We start from the raw sequence: 15876 nt of genomic DNA on the forward strand, positions 1-15876 counted from the left end.
TGACTAAAATAGACTCAAAATGACTAAAATAGACACAAAATGACTGAAAATAGACTCAAAATGACTAAAATAGACACAAAATGACTAAAATAGACTCCGTAAACAGCCGTAAATCATCCTTACGGAGCTTCTCGCAGGTCAGGCTCCACGTACTTGCGTCAGAGGAGTTTGTGAACACACACCTGCAGGTTCACCGTGACGGGCTGAAACTAAGGAGGCGCCATGGGAACATGTTTGATGACACCGATGTGATCTGCATCAAATATTTCTATAATAACCATATTCTGAAAAACGTCAACACACTGACTTTGACAAAGAAATGACTTTTATTTTGAAACATTTGGAAAACAAAGCTACAGGGACACAATGAAAGAGACTTGGAACTAACCAGCTGTTAGTTTTTACTTGTTTTTTCAGTGTAAAACACGATCAAACTCCTCCTCACTCCATCATGGCACCGTTTTATGATGTGGTAGAAAAGATAAAGTGACTTAACACTTTCTGCACAGACACAAGACTCCAAACGGTTCATTAAAAAATGAATACTGAGCTTTAAGGGACATTACAAGGATTAATAAATAACTTAATAATATTAAAGGTAAAGAGACAGCAGCATCTATTAAAAGTGCAAAAGTAAAAACCCTAAAAAAACTTCATACTTGTTTTCGAACAGCTAAAACAAAAACATGATAAATACGCTCTGTGACCTCCCTGTACTCTCTGCCTTTCAGGAACTCCTAGAGGCAGAGGTCCGTCCTAAGCAGACCTAAGGGAGCGGCCTCAATAATAAAAGGCCACCTTAGTCAGTCTGCTCTCTCTCTCTGGTGGCTGAGCAGCTGACTGCTGCTCAGGCCTACAACTTGCTGTTGTGTATGTCTCTTATATACATATGCACATACGCACACACACACACACACACACACACACACGTTATGTAAACTATACATTATATTCAGAGCACTGTGTGTCTCCCCTTTGTTTCAACCTGAGAGCCAGGGTTGTAACTTTTGCCTCCTGGAAGAACGAATGATATCGAGGTGGCGTCGTGTTGAATCGTCCTATTGCGTAACCCTGGCTAGGGATGTAATTAGCACTAGCTAGTGCTAGCTAACACTAACATTAGCTAGCACTAGCTAGACTTATGGTAAATGGACTTGTAGCCTTTCTAGTCTTCTGACTACTCAAGGTGCTTTCACAGTGTTTGTCACATTCACCCGTTCACACAGACATTCACACTGATGGCAGTGGACACCTACAGACCATCTAATCTGACCATTCACACACATTCACACACCCATGCGCAGCACGGGGAGCAATTCAGGGTTCAGTGTCTTGCTCAAGGAAACTTCGACATGTGGACCGGGGGGAGATGGGGATCGAACCACCAATCTCTCGATCAGAGGACGACCCACTCTGCCACCAAGCCACAGCCGCCCTATGAAAACACAAAGACAGGTTCATCTGTGATTTCTCCGGTTCAACTGCCAACGTGTCCTTAAGCAAGAGGTTTGGTCAGGCAACGGCAAACAGTTGGAGGGACAAATAACACAGGATTAATAATAATAATAATAATAATAAAAGGTCAGTTTGATTGACAAACTTACATTTAGATTTTGGCCCGTGTGAATATCCACACAGGACCACCAGCAGCAGCAGCAGCAGCAGAACTGGGATCAGTGCGAACACATGGCGCCGACCACCTGATGTAAAAACCACAGAGATAAACGCACAGTGAGTGGAACACAACACACACACACATAGGAGCTGGATTAGAGGAAATGTTTTCTCACCTCTCTTTTCTTTTCGATCTGGAGTTGGGAGGGTTCTGGGACGCAGCAGCAGCGTCTCCGTCGTCAACGCTGGATCTGAGGTTTGTTCTGAAAACAAAGTTTAGAAGACGTCTGGACCGGGTTCAACAGTATTTCAGAATAAAGCTTTCACAAATCATTTCATACAGCTGTTAAATCTGCTGTGACGCCCTTTCAAAATACGATTTCCAGGTTCAAACCAAGCCCCGCCCAGCGACTTCCTGTTTGGATCAAACAGGAAGTTTTATTGGAGGTTAAAGTTTATGAATAATTAGGGGCGTGGCCTCTAGAGTGACAGCTAGCCTCTGGCCCTCACTAATCCTCGGAGGTAAACGTCAGCCAGATGGACGTACGCCCCTCCCCCCAGCGTCACATACATGCCCTTTTTTGGTCAGAGGAAATGAGGCGGAGTCAGAGTCTGACAAGATGGAGACTCCCGTAGGCGAGGACGATTGGATCAAGTTAGAGAACGGACCTCGACGGAGACGCTACGTCTGTTTTTATACGGTCTGTGTTTCAGAAAGAAAAACTTAAAATAAACGTACCAACAATGAGTCGAATGATTGCAGCAGTCCCCCACTGTGGGAGTCGACAGCTGTATATTCCTGCGTCACTGCGCTTCACGTTCAGGATCTTCAGAGATATGTTTCCGTAGTTCAGGTCGTCTTTCATCAGCGCCGTCCGGTTGACATACGACGACTGCTTCATGTCCTCCTCATCTTGGTTCTCATGGTAACAGTGAACAAACCTGTAATTACTTTGTGGGTCCGCGGGGTCAAGAGGGAGGTCGGGCCTCCACCACCCCACCGTCAGGCTCTCCGCGTTGAGCCGAGGGACCACCTGACATGGCAGGATGACATCATCGCCCAAGGTGGTGACGACTGGTTGAGATGGACCGATCACCTCATACCGAACTGAATAAAAGAAGGAAATGCATTAATTTAATCCCAATTGTTGAAAAACCTTTGCTAAAGTGTCCTCTAGGAGCCAAAACGTGTGTTAAAGTGTCCTCTAGGAGCTAAAACATGTGCTAAAGTGTCCTCTAGGAGCATAAACGTGTGTTAAAGTGTCGTCTAGGAGCATAAACGTGTGTTAAAGTGTCCTCTAGGAGCATAAACGTGTGCTAATGTGTCCTCAAGGAGCTAAAACGTGTGTTAAAGTGTCCTCTAGGAGCATAAACGTGTGTTAAAGTGTCCTCTAGGAGCATAAACGTGTTAAAGTGTCCTCTAGGAGCATAAACGTGTGCTAATGTGTCCTCTAGGAGCTAAAACGTGTGTTAAAGTGTCCTCTAGGAGCATAAACGTGTGCTAAAGTGTCCTCTAGGAGCATAAACGTGTGTTAAAGTGTCCTCTAGGAGCATAAACGTGTGCTAAAGTGCCCTCTAGGAGCTAAAACGTGTGCTAAAGTGTCCTCTAGGAGCCTAAACGTGTGTTAAAGTGTCCTCTAGGAGCTAAAACGTGTGCTAAAGTGTCCTCTAGGAGCCTAAACGTGTGCTAAAGTGAACTCTAGGAGCCTAAACGTGTGCTAAAGTGTCCTCTAGGAGCTAAAACGTGTGCTAAAGTGTCCTCTAGGAGCCTAAACGTGTGCTAAAGTGAACTCTAGGAGCCTAAACGTGTGCTAAAGTGCCCTCTAGGAGCTAAAACGTGTGCTAAAGTGTCCTCTAGGAGCCTAAACGTGTGTTAAAGTGTCCTCTAGGAGCATAAACGTGTGCTAAAGTGTCCTCTAGGAGCATAAACGTGTGCTAATGTGTCCTCAAGGAGCTAAAACGTGTGTTAAAGTGTCCTCTAGGAGCATAAACGTGTGTTAAAGTGTCCTCTAGGAGCATAAACGTGTTAAAGTGTCCTCTAGGAGCATAAACGTGTGCTAATGTGTCCTCTAGGAGCTAAAACGTGTGTTAAAGTGTCCTCTAGGAGCATAAACGTGTGCTAAAGTGTCCTCTAGGAGCATAAACGTGTGTTAAAGTGTCCTCTAGGAGCATAAACGTGTGCTAAAGTGCCCTCTAGGAGCTAAAACGTGTGCTAAAGTGTCCTCTAGGAGCCTAAACGTGTGTTAAAGTGTCCTCTAGGAGCTAAAACGTGTGCTAAAGTGTCCTCTAGGAGCCTAAACGTGTGCTAAAGTGAACTCTAGGAGCCTAAACGTGTGCTAAAGTGTCCTCTAGGAGCTAAAACGTGTGCTAAAGTGTCCTCTAGGAGCCTAAACGTGTGCTAAAGTGAACTCTAGGAGCCTAAACGTGTGCTAAAGTGCCCTCTAGGAGCTAAAACGTGTGCTAAAGTGTCCTCTAGGAGCCTAAACGTGTGTTAAAGTGTCCTCTAGGAGCATAAACGTGTGCTAAAGTGTCCTCTAGGAGCCAAAACGTGTGCTAAAGTGTCGTCTAGGAGCATAAACGTGTGCTAAAGTGTCCTCAAGGAGCCTAAACGTGTGTTAAAGTGTCCTCTAGGAGCCTAAACGTGTGTTAAAGTGTCCTCTAGGAGCCAAAACATGTGCTAAAGTTCCCTCTAGGAGCATAAACGTGTGCTAAAGTGTCGTCTAGGAGCATAAACGTGTGCTAAAGTGTCCTCTAGGAGCTCAAATGTGTGCTAAAGTGTCGTCTAGGAGCATAAACGTGTGTTAAAGTGTCCTCTAGGAGCATAAACGTGTGCTAAAGTGTCCTCTAGGAGCATAAACGTGTGTTAAAGTGTCCTCTAGGAGCATAAACGTGTGTTAAAGTGACCTCTAGGAGCATAAACGTGTGCTAAAGTGTCCTCTAGGAGCTCAAATGTGTGCTAAAGTGTCGTCTAGGAGCATAAACGTGTGTTAAAGTGTCCTCTAGGAGCATAAACGTGTGCTAAAGTGTCCTCTAGGAGCATAAACGTGTGTTAAAGTGTCCTCTAGGAGCATAAACGTGTGTTAAAGTGTCCTCTAGGAGCATAAACGTGTGTTAAAGTGACCTCTAGGAGCATAAACGTGTGCTAAAGTGTCCTCAAGGAGCCTAAACGTGTGTTAAAGTGTCCTCTAGGAGCCTAAACGTGTGTTAAAGTGTCCTCTAGGAGCCAAAACATGTGCTAAAGTTCCCTCTAGGAGCATAAACGTGTGCTAAAGTGTCGTCTAGGAGCATAAACGTGTGCTAAAGTGTCCTCTAGGAGCTCAAATGTGTGCTAAAGTGTCCTCTAGGAGCATAAACGTGTGTTAAAGTGTCCTCTAGGAGCATAAACGTGTGCTAAAGTGTCCTCTAGGAGCATAAACGTGTGTTAAAGTGTCCTCTAGGAGCATAAACGTGTGTTAAAGTGTCCTCTAGGAGCATAAACGTGTGCTAAAGTGTCCTCTAGGAGCATAAACATGTGTTAAAGTGTCCTCTAGGAGCATAAACGTGTGTTAAAGTGTCCTCTAGGAGCATAAACGTGTGCTCCTGTGTGTGAGAATGCGCTATATGTGCACATATGTATATATATGTGTGTGTGTGTGTATATATATGATTTATATATATGTTGACTGATTTAGTCAACACTAACCATTTCAATCAATTCAGTATATATAGATAGATACTGAATTGTTTGAATTGGTTAGTTTTGACTAAATCAGCTGCATTAACAAAACGGTGGAATGGGCGTTGACTGTCCGAGACAAAAGGGCGGCGTTGCTTTGGGGCTGTAACGCATACGAAGTAAAATCATTAAATCCGTAAACAAAGACATCTGCACAAAAGACAAATGACATCATTCACTGTGAAATGAATGCTTATACATTTTCCAGAATGCCAGAAATTAATTGTTGAACAAATCCCAGCTGCGCTCAGGTGAGCGCCTACCTATATTTGTATTGCGCCCGTATTCTGACACTTGTGGTAAGCCCATTGAAAGTGTTCAGAGCAGCTGAGATGAAAGTTAAACACTTTACTGTTGTTGTTTCACACTTTGTGCTTTAAACCCATTTAAATACAGTTTCTGAATAAAACGCTCACCTGCAGAGGTGCGTTTACCGTAAGTGTCAAAATACGGCCGCACTACAATTAGTTAACTGTAGAAACTACAAAAGCTGCAGTAAATTCTAGACTTTTGTGAACATGAACGATCTGAAAGTAGAGTTTAAGAGATGAGTTTACCTGCTCCTCCGACTGTACAGAAGAAAACGCCAAAGTACAAAAGTGAAGTCTCCTCCATTCCGCTGCTGCAGCTCCTCTAAGAACCACAACATGTGCAAAAGTGTCCTCAAGGAGCCTAAATGTGTTAAAGATTCTCTCTCTCTCTCTCTCTCTCCCTCCCTCTCTCTCTCTCTCTCTCTCTCTCTCTCTCTCTCTCTTTCTCTCTCTCCCCCTCACCTGACTCCACTTATGTCATCACAGAAGAAAACGCCCAAGTGCAAAAGTGAAGTCACCCCCCAGCTGCTGCTGCAGCTCTGGTTGGGACGAACAACTTCCTGTTCCACCTGTTTGTGTGTTTATGGGTTTATGGCGGGTGATAACCAGTGTTAAGGTGCATCACTGCCACCTATGTTGGAGGTATTCACTAATCTCATCGGTTCAATTCTCCCCATCAATCCTGTTTGTCTCCAATATCTAAACAGTTTTACATTTCCAAACTGAGATCTTCCCTAATTTCCCTTTTTTAATGTTTGTTCCTGTTGTTGTGAGTGTTTCTGAACGTGCGTGCTGACGTGTTCAACTGACTCAATAACAAATACACCTGTAGGAAGACGTTTCACCTCTGATCCAAGACCAGGACCAGGACCAGGCTGGGACTGGACCAGGACCAGGACCAGGACCAGGACCAGGACCAGGCTGGGACTGAACCAGGACCAGACTGGGACTGGACCAGGACCAGGACCAGGCTGGGACTGAACCAGGACCAGGACCAGACTGGGACTGGACCAGGACCAGGCTGGGACTGGACCAGGACCAGGACCAGGACCAGGTTGGGACTGAACCAGGACCAGGACCAGGACCAGGCTGGAACTGGACCAGGACCAGGACCAGGCTGGGACTGGACCAGGACCAGTAACAGGACCAGGACCAGGACCAGGACCAGACTGGGACTGGACCAGGACCAGGCTGGGACTGGACCAGGACCAGGACCAGGACCAGGTTGGGACTGAACCAGGACCAGGACCAGGACCAGGCTGGAACTGGACCAGGACCAGGACCAGGCTGGGACTGGACCAGGACCAGTAACAGGACCAGGACCAGAACCAGGACCAGGCTGGGACTGGTCAGATCAGAGGTGAAACGTCTTCCTGACAAATAACCAAGTCCAGTTGCTTTGGACTGAAACTGCTTTGAGGAGAACGACGACCTGGACACATGAGAACATTCACAGGCTCCTGTAGGATGTTTCTTTATTTAATTCAATGTCTGATGAATAAAGTCTTTGTACAATGGTTTCTTCTTTGAGCGGTTTACGGCACCTCTGCACCTGTGCACCCTGAGACCCTGAGACCCTGAGACCCTGAGACCCTGAGACCCTGAGACCCTGAGTGTGCTGATGTATGATTGTCTGTTACTGTTGTTATTTACTGTCGTTGTTAACACACTGTGTTAATGACAGCGACCTGCAGAGGGCGCTCTTTAACACAAGTGTCATTCATTTGTTTGCTGGAGCATTTCTATTGTTTTTTAAATAATAGATAAATGAATGAAATCAAAACATTTATGTCACTAACTGAATAATAAATAAACCTTCAGGATGTTTCTTTATTCAATTCATCATTTTTTAAAACCTTAAAATAGTCACAGAATTAATTTAGTGGATATAATTAAAAAACAAACTAATATATTTTAGTATAACGGCCCAAATGTAAACAAACGTGTAAAATAGTATATTTTCCAGACTCATTACAGGATAAATAAAATGTTTGAGGCATTTTAAAATGTTAAATACATAAATAAATAAAAGTCTGGTGGAGTAAACATGAGCTGAAGGTCCTGGAAGATAAAAACACAGAAGGACGCACATCATAACGTGTATATTGTTTATTATTGTTTGATTTCTCCATATTTGGTTTGACCCACAGGACAAAAACATGGCAGCACATCAGCGTCAGGAGTCAATTCACTGTGATTCTTCATGTTTTTACATCTCAAAGAAAATAAACTTATATATTTACACGAGTCTTAACTGAGGAACTCGGAGTAGAGCCGCTCTGGATCTTGTTCACGAGTGAGGGGACGATGGAGCGTGAGTTTGGCCGGAGAATCGGAGCAGCGGGGGCGGAGCTGCAGTTGCTCTACCGCACAGTTGTGACCAAAAGAGAGCTGAGGAAGACAAAGCTCTGGATCTACCCTCAGTCCTGGTTCCTACCCTCACCTGTGGTCATGAAAGCTGGGTCAGGACCCAAAGAACCAGGTCCAGGTCAGGACCCAAAGAACCAGGTCCAGGTCAGGACCCAAAGAACCAGGTCCAGGTCCAAGCGTCTGAAATGTGTTTCCTCAGGAGGGGGTCTGGAGTCTCCCTTAGAGAGAGGGGGAGAAGTTCAGCATCCGTGAGGAACTCGGAGTAGAGCCGCTGCTCCTTTGCGTTGAAAGGAGCCAGTTGAGGTGGTTCAGGATCATCTGGTAAGGATGAACCCTGGGCGCCTCCCTAGGGAGGTGTTCCAGGCACGTCCAGCTGGGAGGAGGCCTCGGGGAAGACCCAGGACCAGGTGGAGAGATTAGATCTCCACACTGGCCTGGGAACGCCTCAGGATCCCCCAGTTAGAGCTGGTTAATGTGGCCCGGGAAAGGGAAGTTTGGGGTCCCCTGCTGGAGCTGCTGCGCCTGAGACCCGACCCCGGATAAGAGGCTGAAGAAGAGATGAAGTTGTAATAGTTGAGCTTGTGTTTCTTAAACGTCCTTAAACTCAAACATGCGTCTCTGTTCAAAGGAACAGCTGATGAGTTCTCCATCGTTCACTCGGAGCCACTTCATTAAAACAGGACAATAACATCTTTAACCCTCCTGTTCTCCTAAGGGTCAATTTGACCCCATTTAATGTTTAAAATCTCTAAATAAAGTCATTTTTGTTTGTTTTTTTGCTTTATATTTATGACTTTTCCTCATTTTATGGGGACGACTCATAAAAAACCTAAAATTGTCATGATTATATATATTTTTTATTGTTCTTATCGTACACGTACTTGTGGCATCGGTGTTCCTTTGGGTCAGTTTGATCATCTGGATGATTTAATCATTGTTATTATTGTTTATTTTACAATTCAAATGTTATATGAGGTCAAATTCATGCTGCTGTCCTTGATAACGGACGTTACTTTCATTCCAGATGTTACAAATAACACAAAATAGCACTTAAAATAACAGAGTTACTTAAAAACACACACACAGAAATCCCTCCATGCAGTTTAACATCAGTGATATTTTTCATTTTGTTAAATAAAGACATAAAGTACTCGACTTCACTTGAGTCACACATTGATTATGATCATTTTACAGATGTTTAACGGTCAAATTGACCCAGAGAATAAATGGTGTTAGTCAAATTTGAGGGCAACAGGAGGGTTAATGAAGCAAACACTGTGAAGCCAGAAGCAGCGTAGAGATTTAGATGATTATTGCAGACAATAATTATTTCACTTTCAATGGTTCCAGCACCAAATATTACACAATTCAGGGGCCGTCCACACGCACGCGGGTGTTTTTGAAAGCGTGTTTCTCTGTTTCACGGTTCGGCCGTTCATCCACGCGTAAACCGCAGCTGTCGCTCCTGAAACCGGGTTTTTTTTGTAGGGTCCAGGGTGACCTTTTTCTAAAAGTCTGGTTTCAGAAGTCATGTGTGGACCAAGCCCCAACCACAGCGACTTCCTGGTTGATCCAATAAGGAAGTGCCAGGACTGCAGGTTAAAGTTTATGAATAATTAGGGGCGTGGCCTCTTGAGTGACAGCTAGCCTCTGCCCCCTCACTTCTCCTCGGAGGTAAACGTCACCCGGATGGACGTACGCCCCTCCCCCCAAACGTCACATACATGCCCTTTTTTGGTCAGAGGAAATGAGGCGGAGTCAAAGTCTGACAAGATGGCGACTCCCGTAGGCGAGGACGATTGGATCGAGTCGAGAGAACGGACTTTGACGGAGACGCTACGTCTGTGGTGTGGACAGGAAAACCGAGCAAAGCCATTTCTTGCCGTCATTGTTTGACGTCACACTGCGCGACGGTTAACAGTTGTTTCCATGGAGACTTGTGGAGCGTTCTAGCCGTGACCAGCTGACGGAGTTGCTGTTATGGACCTAGCCAAAATACTGATGCTATTTAGCAACTTAGCAGCACTTTATGTGTCTCTCTGTCGGTCAACACGAAGGAATCTGCCCGGCCTCGGTTCACCATTGTTGTTTTTCCAGGTATGAATGTTTCCAGCCTTGTGATTGGCTAAGATGGCCTTCCTGTTAGGAGAAGGAGAGCTAGCGCCACCTAATGCTTTGGCGTGTGCACGACATGGTTTGAGGAGGATTTTGCGGTTTCATGTGGACAGGGATATGCTTTATCGCACCGGTCCTGTGGTGTGGACGGGAATCTTTTTTTTAACCAGGGGCCAGAAATACGGTTTCAAAAATACCTGCGTTCGTGTGGACGAGGCCTTAGTGAGTCATTGTTTTACTTTTTTTGGTAAACAACACATGGATGCAAACAACTCCTGCAGGAAGTCTTAACTGAAGCCGTTTCAGTCTTGATCTCAGACTCATTTATGAGATTTTCTTGGTCAAAGTCGATGAAGTTTCCGTCTCTCAGCATCAAACCGGTTCACCTGTTTTGTTCTTTATCCGACTGTTAAGTCTGACGTGACGCCCTTTCAAAATAAGACTTCCAGATCCAAACGCTCCGTTGAAACAAAACAGACAACAACGGCCTAGCGTGAACAATTACAATCACCTCTTTCATCAGTTAAACACCTTTTTCATCCATAAGAAAGAGGTAAAATGACAATTACGTTGCTTTTTTAGAAACTCAGATCTGTTCAAACAAGGGGGGACACGGCACTGCGTTGTGGAAGAAATACAGGGCTTCGACCTGCTTGGACCCGGAAATCATATTTTGAAAGGGCGTTACGTCACGACTTAACAGCCGAATAGAGTATACGTGTCCGAATGGATCTCCTCTTTGTCCTGGGGCTATTTGAAAAAGCTTTGGATGACTCTTGAGAATTGTTTTAAAGAGTTTAGGTCGTATCGTCTTTGTACAGCTCTCAGTTTGTGAACCCGTTGCTCCCAGCCCAACTTGGCCTCAGACTCCTCCTCCTCGATAAGCATGTCGATGTACCCCGTGGCAGAGAGAGGATCTGGTTTCAGTGTTCTCTCTTTAAGTCCGTTAAGACACTTGACACAGCTCTCTATCAGCTTCTTCACCGCGGTCAGCACACTACGGTGTTCAGCCCACAGTTTTTCAATCAGTTCCTGAACGGTCATCTTAGCCCCCGAGGCTTCTTGGTACTTCTTTTTCAGCTCGTTCACTGCTTTTCTCTTTTTAACCTCCTCGTACTCCCACGTGTACTTGTGACGTCCAGAACCGGAAGCGTCTACTCGGACAGGCTTCCTGACAGTGACTTCAAACGTGAAGTTCTTGTTGCTGTTGATCTTTGACTCATTTTGTTGAAGAGTGTCAATCGTGTCTTTGAGCTCCTGAAGCTTTGATAACCCAAATTTAACCTGCTCCTGCAAATCTGCATGTGAATCCTCGAGCTGCTTTCTTCGTCCGAGGACCTCCTTTGTCATTGTCAGGCTTTTGGTTTCTATGACATTTAAAGCAGCGAAGAACTCCTTGGCGCCTTTCGTCACCATGTTCCAACACACCTGATCAAAGCTTCCTTCTTCATCTCCGTCATGCTCGCCCACGCTGTCCGCTGCAGATGATTTGTTGTCGACAAACAACGCTGAGTTATTGAATTTGAAGTGAACCGGCAGCCCGTCTTTAGTTTTAGGACATGGGACACCTGAGGCATTGATTGCCTCTAGAACTGGTGGTTGCTGCCCGTCTGCTGATGTCGCCAGAACCAGAAGGTTGTCCGCCACATCTTTGCCAAAGATTGAGAGCACAGAGTCCAACACAAGTTTCTGAAATGGTGTGAGTTCTTCTGAAGCAGCCTGAGCGACAAAACACACCGCGTCGATTTCACTGATACGCCCGGCGAAGAAGAGAGTACGTAGCTGTTCAACGGTCTCCTCGTCTCTTCTTGTGTCGCTTGCAGCTCCAAAGTCTGGAGTGTCAATGATGGTCAGTGAGTGGTTGATTTTAAAACCATCCTGGTGGTTGATTTTGAACACAGTGACTTCAGAAGTTGGGCATTCAGCTTGTGAGTTCAACTGATCCTCATCAATCAATGTGAATCTGAACGTGTCCTTCCACTTGACACCAAAGATGTAGTTGACCATCCCGTTGATGACAGTGGACTTTCCAGATCCGGCTGCTCCAAAAAGCATGACGGTGCGGTTTTGCCTTCTGCTCTCTCTGCCAAAGTCATACCTCCGGCATCCATCGACATCCACTTCCCCTTCTGTCAGGGTCAGTTTATAAACCGATAGTGATTCGGAGTTCATCCTGACGCTCGCACTTTTTAGGGATTCTGTCAGTGTACACTTCGTTGTGCAGACTTTAAGTGTGATGCTTTGTTTGCTTCTTCCAGCTGCACCACAGTCACATCTGACCCTCACAACGTATTCTGTCTGCGACTGAAGCCCTGCAAGGATCGCCTTTTCAAGTCTTGTCGTTGTTTGGTTCCACTGGAGGTCTTCTTCTTTCACCCCGTTGTCTGTTTTGGCGTACTCCACGATGTAGCTCAAAATGTGCACGTCTTGTCCAAGCTCTGCAGGTTTCTCCCAGCTCACTGATATCTCACTTGAGTTTGGTTCGACTTGAGGTTTCCCAGGAGGGCTGCAAGGTAAGGTTTTAATGGTACCACTGACTTCACTGGCCGGCCCAACACCTACTGAGGTCACAGCTCTGCATCTGAACTTGTAGTCTGTGTTCAGACTCAGATCGCTCACTGTGACTTCTTCATCTTTGGATGCTGTCTTCTGTTTCCATCCATCCTCTCCACTGACGCAGTACTCAACAGAGTAGGAGGTGACGTTCTCTGCTCCGAATCTGGGTGGAGAGACCTTCAGTGTCACGCTGTTGTGGTTTATGTCACGCACTGTCACTGTCGCAGGCTTTGAAGGAGGCTTGAAGTTCTCACTGACAGAAAAGCCGTCTTTATAAAGGCAGATGCTTGAACCTGTCTGCGTCTCATTCGAACCCACTGTCAAGAACTTAATGTTCCTGTTCTCCTTGTTGGCCTCTGCAAAGTCACTGAAGAGCTTTGCGTTATGTCTCAGTGCTTCTGCTACGTCTTTTGAGGCGTACCATTGTTCCTTCTCTACGTCTTGAGTTTGTGCTCCTCGAGGATCCTCTGGTGCGTTTTGTTTTAAGTAGTTTGACAAAGTTGAGAGGAACGGTTCAGCTCTTCCCAGCGAAGGGAACACAAAACACAAAGCAAGTTCTGCACCAAGACTTTCTTTGTACAGATCTGTTTGAGATGAGATGATCTTGGTGTTTTTCATCATGTTGGTGAAAGTCATTAAGGTGTAGATTTCTCTCTCTTTACAGTCCATCCACCCGTCCAGGCTCGTGCTGTTGAAAGGAGAAGAAAGTCTCTTCTTCACGATCTCGGCGAGACCTGCCTCCTCTTCCCCTCCTCCTCGGATCGATGGAAGTTTCTTTGCCAGGATTTGTTGGAATTCCAGTTTGAACTCAGAACACATGTCTTTGAAGGTCTTAATCTTTTTGCCAATCTGCGGGAACTGCTGTGCTGTGGCGGTTCTCAACGCGTCGTTGCACCTCATCTCCATCTCACTGAAGTCCTCCAGGACATTCTGCGATTCTTGAACTAATCTTATGCTTATCTGACGGACGAGCTTAGCAGCGGAAGAATCTAGGCTTGTCAGCGGCAACAGCCAGACTTTCACTGGTACAGCGTTTTCTCCGTTGGTACCCAGCAATTTTGGCAGGCTTTGGTAGACTTCTACCGCATCCTGAAAGGACACAGGGTTCTTTTCAAGGGAAAAGTCTCCGAAGAACCTGCAGGAGAATTTCTCAATATTCTCTCTGTCCTTGTCTTCCATTTTCAGAGAACCTTCTCCTTCTATAGCGAGGCAGGGAATCTTCTTGATCATCACCTTCAAGTTGCCCTGAATGTCTTGATGATCTTCGTTTTCAGACACCTCACGGTCAAAGACGAAGAAGGCTTGTGCCCCGTAAAGAATAGCCGTGACCACATGGGTGGCCAGTCCTTTATCAAAGACATACGGATGCTTCACGTTGTTTCTTCCCAGATGATTCATGGACAGTTCCTGGACCTTGGTGGTGGCCTTGTACTTCAGGGTAACTCTGGCCTGATTTTTGGAAGTCTTAGTATCGTTCAGGTATTTGGCCGATCCTCCGACTTCGACCAGTCCACCCAAGAAACTCGCCTTCAGTGACGCTTCAACATTTAGTGTCGAAGATTTATCTGAAATGGATTCAGAGGCAACCATTTCAAAGTCATTATATTTCTGAGGTCTTTCTCCAATATGACTTATCAGGTCATCCCGGTCCCATAACGTCATCCCTGCAAAAGAAGAAGATTAAGTTCAGCGTCAAGGCAATAACTTTATTTAAAAATTGGTCCAGTGTTGCGCAGTGCTAACCGGACTCTGCCAGATGGATTGATTCACATTTGCAAATCCATCTGGGAACTCACGATTGGAGCTGTTTTTGGAAAGGGTGAAAATCCTGTTTGCTGATTGGATAAACCATCTGTCTGTCACCAACACACGGGCCAAATCAACCAATCAGATCAACGAAGCGCAGGATGTAGCAACAGCGTCGAGGCAAGGCTGATGTGAATTTACAGATCAAAGGCCGCCATGTTGTTTACACTGAACAGTCTCTTCTCGTTTCGTCACCGAAATCTGACCAAAGACCATTTAACGACAGAAACATGCTGCTCCAAGAGTGGAGACACACTCGCTAATGCTAAGCTAATGCTATTAGCTAAAGTGCCCGTGTTGACCTGCATCGGTAGCTACGCACCAAAGCGCGGCAGGAGAACGGAAACTTCTCGAACTTCCCATCATCCAGTCAGACACTTGTGATATTGTCGGTGTGCAGGTGCAACGTTTGATAACAGTGCAGCACGGTTCACAGCGACTCAGTGCGTTTGACCAGTGTGAGTGCAACCGCTCCGCGCATAACTGTTGCCAGCTGGCCGTCCACGGCCCGTCTGAGAGAGGTGGGCTTTAGTAAAGCACGTTTGCACATGTACGAGCACGAGCGTGCGCACGTGTACGAGCACGAGGCCTACGGCGGTTCTGAGGTCATTTCCTGTGCGCCTGTTGGGACGTAGAAAAAAGAAGGAGGGACCATGCGCGGACATTTCAAACAATGGCGGTGAAAGGTTCACGTTGGTGTGATGCGGAGGTGGAGTGTTTACTGCAGATTTGGTCGATGAAAAGATTCAAAAACAGTCGACAAGACGAACAAAAACTCCGAGGTCTACGGAAAGATCTGGAAACAAAGCCACGCATCGCCATGACGTCATCAATGCGTGTGACGTGTTACGGCGTGATGACGTATAGGCAGCAAGAAGCATTCTCCGAGGCCCAGGTAGAGTGAGTACAAACGGGCCTGGAGGGGGGGACAAGGACCCTAAAGCACGGGGCACGGCACGGAGGCACAGTGGGAGGGCGCTATCACACTCAGTTCTGGACACTTTCTTAAAACCAGTTGCTGCCTTTAGTCACTTAAACAGAAACACATGGGGAAAGGTTGAGAAACACCAGGATTCCCCTTTAAGTAGCTTTAAAAGTGGATCCTTACCCGGGACGAGCGAGTCTTCCCGGCAGTCGTACAACATCCCGAGACCGAAAGGCCTTCCGAGCGCCGCCACCTCCATCGTCTTGCTGGCTTTCGAGTCCATCGCTCCGTCTGAACTGGGAAAAAACGTACGACAGCTCGTTCATTTACTGCGCTCACTAAATCCAAACCACCTCAATCTGACCTTTAAATGCACGTGGGTTTATAGTCTTAATAGTCCTGTTCCTCACACCACTGTCTACATTTGCATCAACACATCCACCCATACCCTGTAAGTTTGTCGT

The 15876-nt window shown here is 46.0% G+C and overlaps 2 protein-coding genes across 3 annotated transcripts in view; both read right to left on the reverse strand.

The window, feature by feature from the left end:
* Positions 1-465: 465 nt before the first annotated feature.
* On the reverse strand, positions 466-6016 carry LOC310964470 (butyrophilin subfamily 2 member A2-like). Of its 2 annotated transcripts, XR_014593746.1 has the most exons (6): positions 5887-6016; positions 2354-2722; positions 1791-1877; positions 1605-1700; positions 1155-1435; positions 466-1113 (listed from the first exon to the last, which is right to left on the reverse strand). XR_014593746.1 is itself a non-coding variant. In XM_083937599.1 (5 exons), the coding sequence occupies exons 1-5, from the start codon at positions 5942-5944 to the stop codon at positions 1287-1289; spliced, it is 759 nt and encodes a 252-aa protein (XP_083793725.1). In that variant the 5' UTR covers positions 5945-6016; the 3' UTR covers positions 466-1286. The 2 variants fall into 2 exon arrangements, 1 of the variants encoding a protein (XP_083793725.1); XM_083937599.1 differs by having other exon boundaries at positions 466-1435.
* A 3831-nt stretch (positions 6017-9847) lies between these two features.
* Positions 9848-15876, reverse strand: part of LOC310964120 (uncharacterized protein) — an 8228-nt gene continuing 2199 nt past the window's right edge. Inside the window, exons 2-3 of the mRNA XM_083937134.1 lie at positions 15596-15708; positions 9848-14345 (exon numbers count right to left, since the gene is read on the reverse strand). Of these exons, the coding sequence (XP_083793260.1) occupies positions 10876-14345; positions 15596-15695 (3570 nt within the window). The 5' untranslated portion in view covers positions 15696-15708 and the 3' untranslated portion in view covers positions 9848-10875. The remainder of the gene's footprint in view (positions 14346-15595; positions 15709-15876) is intronic.

Source organism: Echiichthys vipera, assembly GCF_963691815.1.
Source record: "Echiichthys vipera genome assembly, chromosome: 22".
NCBI classification, from domain to species: domain Eukaryota; kingdom Metazoa; phylum Chordata; class Actinopteri; order Perciformes; family Trachinidae; genus Echiichthys; species Echiichthys vipera.